At 34.4% G+C, this 15,509-nt stretch overlaps 1 protein-coding gene across 1 annotated transcript in view; it reads left to right on the forward strand.

Annotated features, from left to right (window-relative positions):
* The window catches only part of Phip (pleckstrin homology domain interacting protein), a 126,699-nt gene extending 119,701 nt beyond the window's left edge, over nt 1–6,998 (forward strand). The window contains exon 40 of the mRNA XM_046420682.2: nt 1,553–6,998. Coding sequence (XP_046276638.1) covers nt 1,553–2,193 — 641 coding nt within the window. The 3' untranslated portion in view covers nt 2,194–6,998. The remainder of the gene's footprint in view (nt 1–1,552) is intronic.
* The last annotated feature ends 8,511 nt before the right edge of the window (nt 6,999–15,509 follow it).

Below are 15,509 nucleotides of genomic sequence, written 5' to 3' on the forward strand. Positions count from 1 at the left end.
TGATTAATGGCATTGAGATCTCTTGTTTTCATAAGCTTATAATCGGGAAGTCATCCTAGCCTTCTTTTCAGCATCCATATCTATTCAGTAGTCTTTTTTTTTTTTTTAATTTTTTATTGTTGGCTGTTCAAAACATTACATAGTTCTTGACATATCATATTTCACACTTTGATTCAAGTGGGTTATGAGCTCTAGTAGTCTTTAGTTTTTGTTGTTTCTGCCCCTATTGCATAGCTTAAATCCATTCTCACTTTTGACCTTATTGTGGGCCTACATAATTTCTTACTTAGACTACTTAGGTTCCCTAACTAGTCTTTCTGTTTCATTTTTCAGCTCTTTCTTACCCAATCCACCTTCCATATTCCATCCAAAGTAATCTTTCTGATCACTGATCTTTAGCACGTGTGCACATGCACATACACAGAATTAAAATCATTTCTTGCTCAAATGATACATGGAATCAGATTTTAATTTTTCCTTCCCAACTATTAAGCAAGACTTTTCATTCCTTGGCTCTTGCTTAACAAATTCCAGGTTTCCTTACGTTATTTCTCCCAATTATGTCCTAGCCATCTGAAACCACATGGAAGCACCTAAATATCTTTGTCTTCCCCCTGCCCCCATCTTTGAAGTTTCTTTTTTCCTTGTAGTTTTTTAAAGATCTATTTATTACCTTTCAAATTTTGAAATAATCATCTCCAGGAATCCTACTGTGTTCTTTTTAGGTAGAATCAAGCACTTTCTTCTTTGTTTCTGGAAAATCCTCTTTACTACTATTGTGGTACTTAACAGGTTGATAAAATTATTATTTTTCATGTGTCTTTGTCCACAGAAGAATATGAGCTCCTTATTTTTAATTAACTTATTCTTAAATAACTTGTATTTGGCATATGGTGGATAATAAGTGTTTGAATGAATAAGCAAGTGACTGTGAATGTTTGCATTTTTTAATCTGATTACTTTCTAAACCAAATTTCAAAGGGTTTATTGGCCTGGCTTATGTTAGTCCTGAATCCTAGAGAAATCAGATGTATATAATGATTAGGTTTTAGCATTGCAATACTGGAGCTCCCAGTTTGATTTATATGAAAATTTTGAGTATTACAAATAATCAGGTATAAGGAAGAATGGTACAGAAGTTAAGATATTTAGCTGCGCATGGTGGCTCATGCCTGTAATCCCAACAATTTAGTGAGACCCTGTCTCAAAATAAAAAGGACCAGGTATGTAACTCAGTGGAAAAGCACCCCTGCATTCAATCTCCAATACCAAAAATATATGTACATATACTCATTAATAGTGATTTATTATAAATATTGACACCTGATAGTAGAAATAAGAGACCTTTGCTAATTCCAGCTATCGTCTAAGTTATTATTTGCTCTGAGCTTTTATTTCCCTCAAGAGGCTATCACTAACCAATAAAATCTTTTGTAGCTGTTAGCTCTTTGTTGGATCATGTTATTACATATAAGTGTACCTTATTGACTGGTTTGAGGTTCAAATAAAGAAAACAATTCCATATATTAAATGTGCTATTGTTCCTTTGTAGGAGATTGTAAGAACAATGCTCTCGTACCAGGAACCATTCAAGTAAATGGCCATGGAGGACAGCCATCAAAACTTGTGAAGAGGGGACCTGGAAGGAAACCTAAGGTAGAAGTTAATACCAATAGTGGTGAAATTATACACAAGAAAAGGGGTAGAAAGCCCAAAAAGCTACAGTACGCAAAGGCAGAAAATTCAGAGCAAAATAACATGCATCCCATCAGAGATGAAGTGGTTCCTTCTTCAACATGCAATTTTCTTTCTGAAAGTAATATGGTTAAGGAGGATTTGTTACAGAAAAAGAGTCGTGGAGGCAGAAAACCCAAAAGGAAGATGAAAACACAAAAACTAGATTCAGATCTTATAGTTCCTGCAAATGTTAAAATGCTAAGGAGAAGTAACCGAAAAAAGACTGATGATCCTGTTATAGATGAAGAAGAAGAGTTTGAAGAGCTCAAAAGCTCTGAACCCCACATGAGAACTAGAAACCAAGGTCGAAGGACAGCTTTCTATAATGAGGATGACTCGGAAGAGGAGCAAAGGCAGCTGTTGTTTGAAGACACCTCTTTGACTTTTGGAACTTCTAGTAGAGGACGAGTCCGAAAGTTGACTGAAAAAGCAAAAGCAAATTTAATTGGTTGGTAACTTGAACCAAAATATTTTACTTCAAAATCTATAAAACAGGTACAGTTAAGGAATAAGTAGAGCTAACACTTCTACTTCCTTGCTGCTATGGTGGATTAGGGAATGTTATGATTTGACTTGCAAAAAAAAAAATCTTAGAAGACACTTCACTTCTTTAAATGAATATATATATATATAAATATATACATATATATTTTAAATGTTTGCTATTTATTGCCCTTAGATAGGTTATACATTTCCATATTCATTTCATTCACTGTTTGAAACATAAGAAATTGAGGACCTATAATGAATTCCTGATTTATTTATGAAAGAGACAGCTCTGCTACACTCTTAAGGAGCATAATACTCCCAATGATAGAACATTTCATATTAAAATGAATTATTTTTGATCAAGCAAGATACATTTTTTTCTTGATACAGAGGTCATGCCCCTAGGAAGACAGATATTACATAGAGTAGCAGTAAATTTAAGGAATGTGTTTCCTCTAAAGATAAAATTCCTACCATTTGATTCCCTAAAAAGTTTAATTTTAGTTACAGAATGTTCATCTACAAAATATCTAGAGAAGGCTTTTGCTTTATTCCATTTCTGCCAAACTCAAAATGTGCTGATGAAAAGGAAACATATCCACATTGGAAAACATTTGACTGTCTAATTTTTCAGACCTTGATTCTTATATCAGTCTCTCAATCTCTGTTTATTGTGCCAAAGACTGAGAATCAGTGCAGTGGAAAGCCTGTTTTTTGACTGTCAGGACAGCATACACTTTTCAATATTGGAAAGGATATATATTCTAAAGAGCAAGTTATTAAAGAGTTATGCTGAGATATATTCTTTTTTTGGTACTAATAGTAGAAAATAATGCACTGGTGGGTCCTTTGACAGAGATGTCTTAGAGAAATGTTTTAAGTGGTTAAAGGATTCAAGGAAGATACAGGAAAAAAGGTATGGGATTTGATGTTTACTTGTTGATCTGGATTAATGTCATTTCTAAACTTTAGACATATCTGATAGGCTAAAATGACTTACAAAGAAATGTGTCTGTGTGTGTATGTGTATATATTGATAAATGGGTATAATTAAATATATATACAAACACATACTTATATACTATTACCCAGGTATAAATTCCTTTTTTCAGGATTTTTTAGATAGTGGTAGAATAAAAATAATTTTAAAATGTCATACTTTATAGTTTAATTTTAAGGGGAAGATTGGTTATTTTCAATTATTAAAGGTTAAAATAGGCCAAATCACTTTTTATGCAATCATGTTTTATACAGTGGTCTCATTGCACATTGTGTTTTTTCTGCACTTTTTACGGTATCCTTATCACGCTGGTATGTCAATATACACCCTAAAGAAAAACTCCATTTAATGATTGTGCCTTGTATTCTATTATTTTTTGCATCATTAGTAAAATTAAGTTGTCTATTGTAAATGATAACTATATGACTTAGGAGAATGTATTACTATATGTACTGCTATGGAAAAGGAAAGCAGTTATTTATTTGTTTATGGTACAGTTACTTATTTTATACCTTAAAAACCAACATAAATACCATTTCTATTGTTTAAAAATGATTGTCCATTTTTTAAAAAGTTTAAAGAATGTAGTATTTTCTGAGGACTGATATGGTACAAAAATGTAACCAAAATTTTCAAATACTACATTTTTAAAAAGCAAGGATTGGAAAAATATGTATCAGCATGACCCTAATATAGAAAAATAAAGTCTTTAATTGAACCTTGGCAAAATATATAATAATTATTCTTTACTTATTTCCGATAAGTTAAATGTTAACTGTCATTTGACTGTCTTGAAGAAGAATGAAAAGTGATGCATTTTGGCTTTTTAGATCATTTGTAACGAAATTTGTACAGAAATCCTCCTGTGAAATTAAGTAAACCATTTTCCAGATCTTGACTGGATTGCTGTGATTTTGCAGTTGAATAATAATTTCAAATTTTTCAGGTTTTTTGTATATTTATTTTTTTCTAACAGATATATTTAACTATATAATTGAAATTCAGTAGTTAAACTCTTCATAATGCAGAAATGGATGGCTTGGTTATATAGAAAAATGAATCTTTCAGTTACACCATTATTGAAATTGTATGTTTGAAATTTAAGGCGTTAAAATAATTAGTTGTTTTTGAAGGCAATCTATTTGAAAATATAATTTCCTGATGTTATCTGCATTGTGTTATAAAAAAAGGATAGACTATAAAATCCATTTTTGTAAAAAAAAAAATGTGTATAGTTTTGAGGTGTGTATAGAAAAAGAAACAGTGCACACAGTCTTAGAGTACCTCTATATAGTGTATGGATTAGCTCCAACTCTTGAGCAGAAAAATGAGTATTTGCCATCTTTCCTATAACAAGTAAATGTATTGTACCTATTCTAAAGATACTGTATATTTGACCATATTTGGACATTTTCATACACTGGTTTCTTAGTAAAGCAAAATGACTTGGATCAGATTATTTGTAACAGAAACACTTAAAATGTATTGGTAATACCAGATATATTTATATTTTTATAATTTAGATTCTATACATTGCAAAAATTGAATTAAGAAATTTAAGTCATTGCCATGTTTTTGTTTTGTTTTACCACTTGGAAAAATACCCTCTTTAAGACAGTAAAGTTATGTATGTACTGTTAATAAGCCAGAATGAAACATTAGCATTTGTCTTATAGGTGAGCAATATAAAAATCTCAAGTTCGCTGCAAGTTTCTGAAATATAACTTGTTACATGCATGGAATGTGGAAATTAATTTACATGTTGATGAATACCCAAGCCTAAATGTTCTCTCTTCCCTAATATTCTCAAGCCCCAGATGAATCTTACAAAATTTGAATGTGACCACTGAGTAGTTTTAAATATTCAATCCAATGATAGTCTTATAACCTTTGGCAATGGATATTTAGCATCTTAAATTTTATTATTTGCAATCTGCTATTATAGCATTGAACCATTTTTTGTATATATTTATGAATTAAATGAGGCCTTATTTTCATTATTTTTATTGCCCAACTTCACTGCAGGCTGGTGGCATTATTACAAAACTGTCTTTCCTCCTTAAGTTTAATTAGAAAAATCATAGAATATGTGTGAGCTTGTTTAGGTCACATCTGAGACATAGAATTGACTGAATTAAGTATCACCTGGAAATGAATTAAGTTTAAGAAATGGTGAGCAGAGAAAAGATCCTCATACAGCACGTATGTTAATATCTAAAACTGTCCCTTATCTGCAGTGTAGCAAATTATCTAACAAGTATATTGAAATGACATTTTATCGTTTGATATTAGCATTTACCTGTTACAAAGTATTATTCATAATGTAGTTTCTTCAGTTAGAAGTATTACTTTAATTTTGACATTCCATTGTATTCATTGATGCCTATATATTTTTCTCAAGTATAATCTGGAAATAATTTTGATTTTCAGTTTTCTATCTAAAGAAAACATTATTCTGAAGGTTTTTATTGACTGCAATTTATTTTTGAGTATGTTGAAAGGACCAAGATACTTGAGTGATTAAAGGGCTATAAATGTTCACCTTAAATGCAGGAGGTGTATGATTTTAAAAGTTATAATAGAGGAATTACTTTATCTTCTGTGGATTACAGGTCCCAATTTACATAGAAAATGTTTCTAACATAACAGGTTAGGCAGTTTAGTTTTATTTAGGTAAGAATTTATCTTCCTATTAAAGTTGGAAAAATATACCTTTCCTTACTTCCATCTTTGCACTTCTGCTTACTTTCCCTGTTTCCAAGTGATTTGCGCTAAATTATTATTACATTTACTAAGAAACTATTTTCTTAACTAGCAAAGCACTCCAAAAGAAAAGTCATTTTGAACTGTGTACAGTACCCAGGAAGAGGTCATTGAGTCAGAAGACTGTAAGTACCACTTTGAGCACTCCAGCGATAAATCTTATACACACTACAATAAAAGTGAGTAGAAAATCTGAGCTATAAATATATATTTTTAGTTTTGATAGGTGTTTTGGAATACTTTTTTAATGCAGATAAAATTATCAGGAAATTAACCTTATGGCACAAACCAAATACATAATATTGTGTGACTGAGTTTCTACATTCAAGGAGATAAGAAAATAGGTTCAAGATGGTATGTAGTACACAAGCGTATAAAGCAGATGCATACAAATGCATACACATACTGGTTACTCTTAAGAATGTGTGTTTATTTATCACAATGATAGACTGTAAAATGAGACAAAATAAAGTTACATTTTTGGACCATATTAAAACTGCAAGAAGACAGGTCTTATAAAAAATATCTTTTAGAAAACTGTTTAATCCTGTCACAGGATATTTAGACATGTGTAGAATGTAGCTCAATTTTTAAAAAGTAACTGACCTAGAGGGTTAAGGTTGAAACTGACACATTTTCAAATTAAAATTATGCTTATTTTGTACAGAAAACAATGTTAAACACAAGCAAATCCGTTGTATGTAATAAGTAACAGAGTTAAAAACAAATTATTATTTAGCTTTATTGAGGTTTTTGGGTTTTTTTCCTTCCAGACCTGGAGTATCATGTTATAAACAGCAGTCTCACACCACAATAGCAGTGCCCTTTCTTTTTGTACATATTGATTGGAACTTTCTTTACTGTTACGTGGACACTTTCTATGTTAGTTTTGATGCATAATTCTTTGAATCCTTTTATACAAACTAGAATGTATGTGTAAGAATTCCTGTCCCTGCAATGTAGTAACTATAAACTTATTTTTAAATAAATAGAAAACTTGTTTTTCTAACCTTTTTTGTAAAGTCTCATGATTTCTTTATTTTTTATTTGCTCTTTGTAATATATAAAGCTCTTGATACATAATTTTAACAGGCAATTTACCAAAGTGGTTGTTTGGCAGAAGCCATTATAGTAATGCTGGTTCATTAAAATTTTCAGTGTCCTGTTTAGAGAAATGTTAAAATCACTATCAATTAAAGGAAATTGAGTATCTGAGTGTAATTTAATTACAAAAATGACTGAAGATTAAAAATAAAAACTCATTTGCCCTTTTTAGGTGTTCATATGAAATAATTTTATTGCCGGGCATGGTGGCACACACCTCTAATCCCAGTGGCTCAGGAGGCTGAGACAGGAATATCAGGAGTTCAAAGCTAACCTTAGCAACCGTGAGGTGCTAAGCAACTCAGTGAGACCCTGTCTCAAAATAAAATACAAAATAAGAATGTGGCTCAGTGGTCGAGTGCCCCTGAGTTTAATCCCTGGTACAAAAATACTTCAATATTCATATTTTAAAGATATATGTCAAAAGAACATGCTATATAAATGTTTTCTCAAATGTGGAATTTCTGGGAAGAGTTTTGAAGAATGAGAAAATTTAACTTAAAAAGCAGTGTGCAGATATTGAGATCTATAAAACTGTTGCTATTTTTCTAGCAGTTTGCTCAGATCAGTATGCATTTTTATTAACATCCTAAGACTCTAATTTTCATATGAAGAATAGTAGATATAAATACATAAGAATGTGTCTATAGTAGATTATTCAAATTAAGAACATAAGGAGGAATTTCTAATTTTGTGCTACTAATGATCATTTCTACCTAAGAAGTTTTGTTAAACTCCTAAGTTAATCGAACCAGGTACCTTTCCCATCCCCCCTAAAATATGCAAATACTAATACCAATTATATACTTAGAAGAACCAGCAAAGTGAAATACATTTTCAGCAGCCACTTTTTTTTTTTTAGTATCATCAAGTTGCCCAATCTGGCATCAAACTTGTAATTCTGCTTCAGCCTTCAGTTGCCACCATCCAGCTAGCAACTGCTTTTTAATTATTTCTCTTTTGTTGTAACATCAACTATGATCTGAGTTTCCTCAATATTTAAGAACAGTAAAGACCAAAGCACAAAAGCTCTGATCCTTGCGATGTGGTACTTAGTAACTCTGAATTCAATGTATTGTTCATGTATTGATTACTGTTTGAGGGAAAAGAATGGTGGAAAGGATTCAATGAAGTACCTTTCTACCTAATTAGACATGTTATTATACTGAAAAGTACTGGACTTGGAATTAGAAAAATGGAAGTTTGACTCGTCTTAGTGACAGTAAAGAAGTAGAATAACCCCAGCAAGATTATTACATCTTTGAGCTTCATTTTCCTCATGTGAAAATCTTTTAAAAGTTGATTAGATTATTGACAAGGGCCAATTAAAATAACCTGTAATTATCTCATTTGTGTATTGTCCTCTGTACCCATGATTCAGTCTTGGCTTTTCTGTTTAGTCCCTATAGAAAATATACTATTTAATGTAAAGCTTCCAGGCAAGCTGTGTCTTATGGCCATAACCTGATTATAGTAAATGTGGGATTTGCTGAATCCCTGAAAGAAGTTTTGACTGTTGCAAATCTATTGTTATAAATTGTGAGTCAATTTGAAATATTTGCTACTGATGAGAAAGAGAAATTAATTACTTAAGAACATGGATGTCTAAGAATAAGTTGATTTATTCAAAATGAAGTAAAATATCTTAAATATAGATGACATTAATTTTAAGGAAAATTTTTTTACATGTGGAAAATTGCTTTTTTTGTTGTTTTGATCTTTGTTTTTGATACTCGAGGACATAAGTAAAAAAAGAAACAAAACTATTCTTATGAGATATAGAATCTGCCACCTGAACAGATTTATAAAGAGTTTGAAGAGTAACTCAATCTCCTTTTAAGACTTTTTATTTAAAAATATTTTAAAGTTTTTATTTTATTTATTTATTTATTGCAGTGCTAAGGAGAAATTTCAGGACCTTGTACATGCTAATATATGAGCCACAGTGGCCCTGAGCCAAGGACAATAGATGGGGCAAGCAGCACACAGAAGCAAAAGCCTGGCAGGAAGAGGCTGAGGAAGAAGATACATGGGAAAATTGAGGCTTTGAAAAGCTATCATGCATAATAGGGAGTCCAGAAGGCCATGTGCATGCCTTATGCTAGATGATTGAGACCTGAGAAGACCCTGAGTGTTCACCTCTCTCTGACCTTTAGGCTTCACACAAGCATGAAGTGAAAGAAAGTTGCAAACACCTTCCCTAATAAGCATTGAATTAGTCCTCCAACACACAGCCAATCTGAGTTAACATAATTTAGCTATAAGCTTGTTCCCCCAAATTTGTTAAATAATTTTATCTAACTTTTTACATAATATTTGTGTGGAAACATTTTTGAAAGAAAATAGGGAGCCCGGAGGGGCTGGAAAATCCAACAGACTATAATACAGGTGTGACCCTTAAGTGAGCAAAGGAGGGGAGGAATGTTGGGTGAAATATCCTCAACTGCTGCGTAGCCTAAGAACATTTGGCAAGGCTGTTGGATCAAAGTTGACCATCCATGGAGTCACTGTTTCCTGGATATGCATGCCAACTGCATGTTCAGCATTGGCTGGGAGCAGTCTCAGGAAGTGTGAACCGCACAGTGATGGAATTTAGAATGTAATTTCTGGGGCCCTGGGCTGTTAAGCTCCTGCAGGTGCATTTCTATGAGGCACATTTTCGTAGCTACCACAACATGCTTTAATATCTTAAGATTTTGGGGCTTTATTTTTGCCATGAAGTCACATTTTATTTACACTCTTCCCAACTTCTTGATGAATTACATTGTTGGAAATGCTGACTCATAGTCTTTGAATCATTTCCTCTAACAATTTCAGTTCATAATTACTGCATCGTATGCAAATTAGTATACAGTGGTCCATATGATGTAGACAGAAGTTCACATTTGAGTCATGACAATTCTTCCTATAATACCTGTTATAAAAATCTATAACTGAACTGTTAGAATGCTAACAGTGGTACGTATAAAAATTTATTCAGCCTGTTAAGCTAAATGTCATAATCATAATCATCAAAGAGGGAACTTGTTCATTATATGTAGGCTGCCAGGGTTACCAGCACCCCTGTAGAGCAGATTCCTGCTTGGAGGTGTGAACCGGCTGGGAAAACAAACAGTCTGAAAATAATAAGGAGCAGAAGACAAGGGACAGAAAATAGTTTTAAAAGCAGGGCACCAGGTGGCTCTTCCAGCCCTCATGGGAACTGGTACTGAACACGGAAAAAGGGCCCAAGACCTTTATTTAAGGAGAAATATATACGTTTCAGTGTTGCAGGTTTCTTGAGGAAAGCAGAATAAGAATGGGGAAAACAAGTTGTTGGGGGCTTGGCAGGTTACGCCCATCTCCACGTGGATGCATTTGAACCTAGGGACTGTGAGCTAAGGCAGGGCGCCAGTATGATCTGGGCTTTCTCCAACCTGGGAATTTCACCCAGGAGTTCTCAGAAAAATAGCCTTCCTACCTTATAATGGCTCAAACAAATCCATAATTTATATGTGACTTCCAACAGTAGGCAATAGACAATTTATTGAAAATCTTTCAAGTAATTTTATATGTAAATACCATATTCACAGCCTTGAAATTGTTTGAGTGTTGTCTTGAGTTAATTTTTACATGAATGAGGTCACCAACCAAATGACAGCAGAAATGGAATCTAGGCAGAACAACTCCAATGAACACAAACACAGATATGTCAAGATTCTGTGTGAATATACCTTTGCAGCCTGGGAGGACTCTGGTTTCATTCCTTATACAATTTGGGTTCACCAATATCCCTGGTGTGCAAAAAGAAAACATTTTTGAAATGTGAAAGTACTGTATAAATCATTTTAATGTGTTGGATATTGTGATATCACAACTCAAAATAATGACTAATCTCTAAAGTTTAGATTGATTTTTCAGGCAAAATTTTAAAAGAAGTTAACATTTTGGGTTAACCTCTGCATAATTCAATATAAAGGCAAATTAAGAAAACCCTTTTCTCAAGTGTGAGAAAAGTTTTCAATGTTCTTTTGCAAGTTAATAGCATTACCTGGGAGTTAATTGATAAATATATTAATTTGTTAATCCCCACCTAAAGCAAAGTTAATTTAGGGGAATAGCTTAAATGATCTAGATTAAAAGTGAAATTTTATCTTGGAATATTTCATATGAATTAAGCATTTTGGCTTAGTGTAACATTGTGATGATTAAAAATATATATATTGTGATTATCAAGGAGTAGTAGAAAATGTCAAATATAAAAGGATATATCATCTGCTTACTTCCTGTTTTGTGCAATATCAGTATTTTCAAGAAACCGAACAAATGCCTATATTCTTTAACAAATAGTTGCAATATTGCTAGAGAAAAAGGAGGGTTCACCTAAAATATTTATTATTTAGTTCATTCTCTTTTTGTCTAAAAACCTTTTAAAAGATGTAGTCATCTCTCCAGTGATGGCTTTTGTGCCATCACAGTCCATTTTAGACAATGTTTGTATAGCATATGTATAAATGTGCTTACAGATGCCTGTGAATTATAAGTATCTAAATATTTCTGTAACAAATTGCATATGCAGTATGCAAGTGTAAATTCACACAGCACATTTAACAAATCAGGAGCCTGATGCTAATATTTTTTTTCTCATATTTGGTGTTATACTGTCTTTTCATCCAACAATAATTTTTAATATTTCTAAGATGTGTTCATGTGTTTTATACAAAATATAATTCATTTTCATTGCTGAATAGTATTTATTGTGTGAACACATCACTATAACTATTCTGTGGCCAGAGATATGGTGGTGGTTTCCAACTTTTGCTATTATGAACAACCCTGCTAAGGACATAATTTCCTGTATTTGCTTTTGTACTACTTCAGTCCATTGCCTACACTGCTGGTGATGTTGGTAATGGTGATCTGCATGTGTGTATATGTGTGTATGCATATATCCAGTAGGTCTAATTCTTATGACTTTGTTTCAACCTGCTGGTTTGGAATAACCACCTAGAGTAATGTTCTGGATGATCTAAAAGGATCTCAAGATATGTAATTTACTATTATAATAATTGCTAGTCACTGACACAATTTCTTTGGAGCTATACATGAAAATAGTGATATTGCAAAGTGTGTTTCCTCCTCCTCTTCCTTTTTTTCAACTGAACCTACCTGTTATGGATATGAAGTATTCCTCAAAGGCTTATGTGTGGAAGATTTAGTCCCCAATGCAGGAGTGTTCAGAGGTGGGGATATTGAGAAGTGATTGGATCATGAGGGCTCTGACCTCAGTGGATTAATCCATTGATGGATTAATAATTTGATGACATTAGTGGGAGTTGATGGAAACTTTTTTTTTTTTTTTAAAGAGCGTGCGCGAGAGAATTTTTTTTAATATTTATTTTTTAGTTTTCGGTGGACATAACATCTTTATTTTTATGTGGTGCTGAGGATCAAACCCAGTGCCCTGCACATGCCAGGCGAGCATGCTACCGCTTGAGCCACATCCCCAGCCCTGATGGAAACTTTTTAGGAAGTGGGGCCTGCATGGAGGAAATAGGGCATCTCCTGGAAGGATATTTCTTGTCCCTGGCCACTTTGTCTCTCTCAGCTTCATGGCTTCCATAAGGTGAGAAGCTTTCCTATCCAACTCCCTTCTGCCATGATGTTTCTGCCTTTGAATCAGCCCAACATAGACTGATACCCATGGAACTGTGAACCAAAATACATTTTTCCTCCTCTAAGTTGATTTTCCCAGGTATTTTATTCTAGCAATTAAAAGCTAATACACTATCCCTGACCCTCCCCACTCTGAATTCTGGTCTACAGATGCTCTCAATCTGGTTAGATGTGACAATCTCCTACCACCGAAGTTTTCCAAGGGAAAAGAAAAAAAAAATTCTCCCCTGGAGGTTGTTCCAGAAAAAAGTTAAAATAGTGAAAAGGGCATGGGAGGAAAAGGGCATAATCTTTGATCATGTCACTACCATTTATGAACTGTCAAGTCATTTTCTAGGACTTCTTGCATACCTAAAAAGGGCTCCTTGATTCTTGTATAATCTTGTGTAGCTTTCCTTCTAGAGTGAGGAAGATAAAGGGAAAAATAAGCCAAAAAACTTCCATGTATTCCACAAATATTTAATGAACACTTACTATAGGTTATAGTAAGCTTTTTTTTTTTTTTTTTGACACAGTTTTGGAGGATTGTGACTCAGTCCACAGATGAATGATTCTATTGCACTGTGCCCCGGGTGAGGCAGAACATCATGGCAGGAAGAGTGTGGCACAGGAAAGCAGCTCAGGACAGGACAATTGGGAAGCAGAGACTTCACAAGATCCCCAGGGACAAAATATATATTGCAAGGGCAAGCCCCCAGCAACTCCCTTTCTCCAGCCACACCCTCCCTGTCTATAGTTATCATCTTTAGTAGTAGATTAATGCACTGACTAGGTTAAGGCTCCCATAACTAATCATTTCACCTCTAAACTTTCTTTCATTATCTTTTTGAGGACACCTACTATCTATGCCATAATACTATGTCCCAGTTGCTGTGCTATGTACAGAAACTAAATTCATGGCCTTTTGTCTTAAAGGAACTCACAGACTATAGCAGTGGTTATCAATTCTGCTGCACACTGAACTCATATAGGGCAGGATTTTTTTAAAAAGTGGGGGTGGAATACCTATCTGTGTTCCCTACATCCTGGCCATGTGAAATTAGACAAATCCACTCATGTCCCATGTAATAACATTTTGATCAATGACAGATAACATATAAGAGGTTGGTCCCAACAGGCATGGTGGCAGGAGGATCACAAATTCAAAGCCAGCTTCAGCAAATCCACCAGGCCCTAAACACCTTAGAAAGATCCCGTCTCAAAATAAAAGGACTGGGGATGGGTGAAGCACTCCAGTGTTCAATCACCAGCACAAAAATAAATAAATAAATAAATAAAGGTTGATCCCACATAACCTATGTGTTTAGTAGGTTATAACATCTAAGTTTGTGTAAGTATAATCTACAATGTTTGCACAACAAAATTGCTTAAAGAACCATTTCTCAGACAGTAAACCTGTCATTAAGCAGGGAATGGCTGTACTTAAGCTCTCTTAGGGTACTGCATGGTATGTTGAAGAAAATAGAAGCTACTTCACAGGGCAGTTTGAAGTAATCATTGCCATGGCCCTCTCATCTCTCAGCTGTAGCCATTAATTCAGGGAAAGAAACAGGAAACTGGACGAGGTGTGATGGTAGATGAAGAAAAGATAAACAGACACACATAGAAAGAGGTAGAGCCAGGTAGGACACTGTTCTCTATCGGAGAAACAGTGACCCAGAGCTAGCTCAGCACATTTATTGTATAGGTTTAATCAAAAGGTAATTCATGGGTAAGTTTTAGCAAAGCAGGCAATCTGAAAGATGCAGGACTGGTGAGACATTAGGATCATCTTGTTATGTTCAAAATTTTCTATCACTGGGAGTTGATGCCTGAACTCAAGGTGCCAACTGATAATCCACGCCTTTACACAGAGTTTCCTCCAATGGTGTCACCATAGCAATTGACCCATTTGACCTGCACTTTTGCACAGCCAGTTCCCAATGCAAACACAGCCACAAGTCAGACCATGATTTAAATCACCACTCTCCACAATTCCTAACATTGGTTTACCCTGTGCCTGGTACAGGGTATGCAGGTAACATTGCTTCAAGTGGAGTGGAATCGATAGTGGCCACATTGCTGGAGTTGTTACAAAGAGTAATGTGAAGGTGCAAGGAAAACACAAGAGGGTCATCTAACAACTGAGGTGGCTATTCTGGAGGATATGATGTTATGAGTTTTTAATTTAAAGCTGAGTATAGTTGAACAAGCACGAGGGGTGGAGGTGGGAAGAGAAGGAAGGCCCTCAGGGATTAGAAACATCCCAGACAGTACAATGTGTTCAATTCTCCTGCAGGACATTAAAAGAGGAGGGAGTGCAAGAGGCCATTCTGAGGGGCTTTGAAATCACAAGATGGAATTGATCTTGATGATGTCAGTTATCTATTGCCACCAAAAAATTTTAAGCTGGGTTGAATGTGATTAGAGCCATGTTTAAGTTAGGTTACTGAATCCTGGCAAGTATTTACAGTGACCTGATTTGGGTACTGGAATAGGGTGATCAGCTGGGGCAATGACCTGCTCTCAGGCAGTCACAGTAAGAAATGGAGTGGCTGATAAGGGAGAAAGAGGTCAACTGGACAGGTGTTGGTAGCAGAAAAAGGGTGAGAGATGCAAAGGACACAATTATGCCATCTCGAACCTGGCACTAACAGGCGAACAAGGGAAGTGCCAAGACCTATAGGGATGGGGATCACAGTGTGGGAATGAGGCTCTGGTAGACTTTGTAAAGGGTCCAGTGATTCTATAAGGCCTTGGAGGCAGGTTGGCGGAGTAGGTA

The sequence above is a fragment of the Marmota monax genome, unplaced genomic scaffold (assembly GCF_021218885.2).
Source record: "Marmota monax isolate L192 unplaced genomic scaffold, Marmota_monax_Labrador192_F-V1.1 WCK01_AAM20220418_F8-fsc00365, whole genome shotgun sequence".
NCBI lineage: Eukaryota > Metazoa > Chordata > Mammalia > Rodentia > Sciuridae > Marmota > Marmota monax.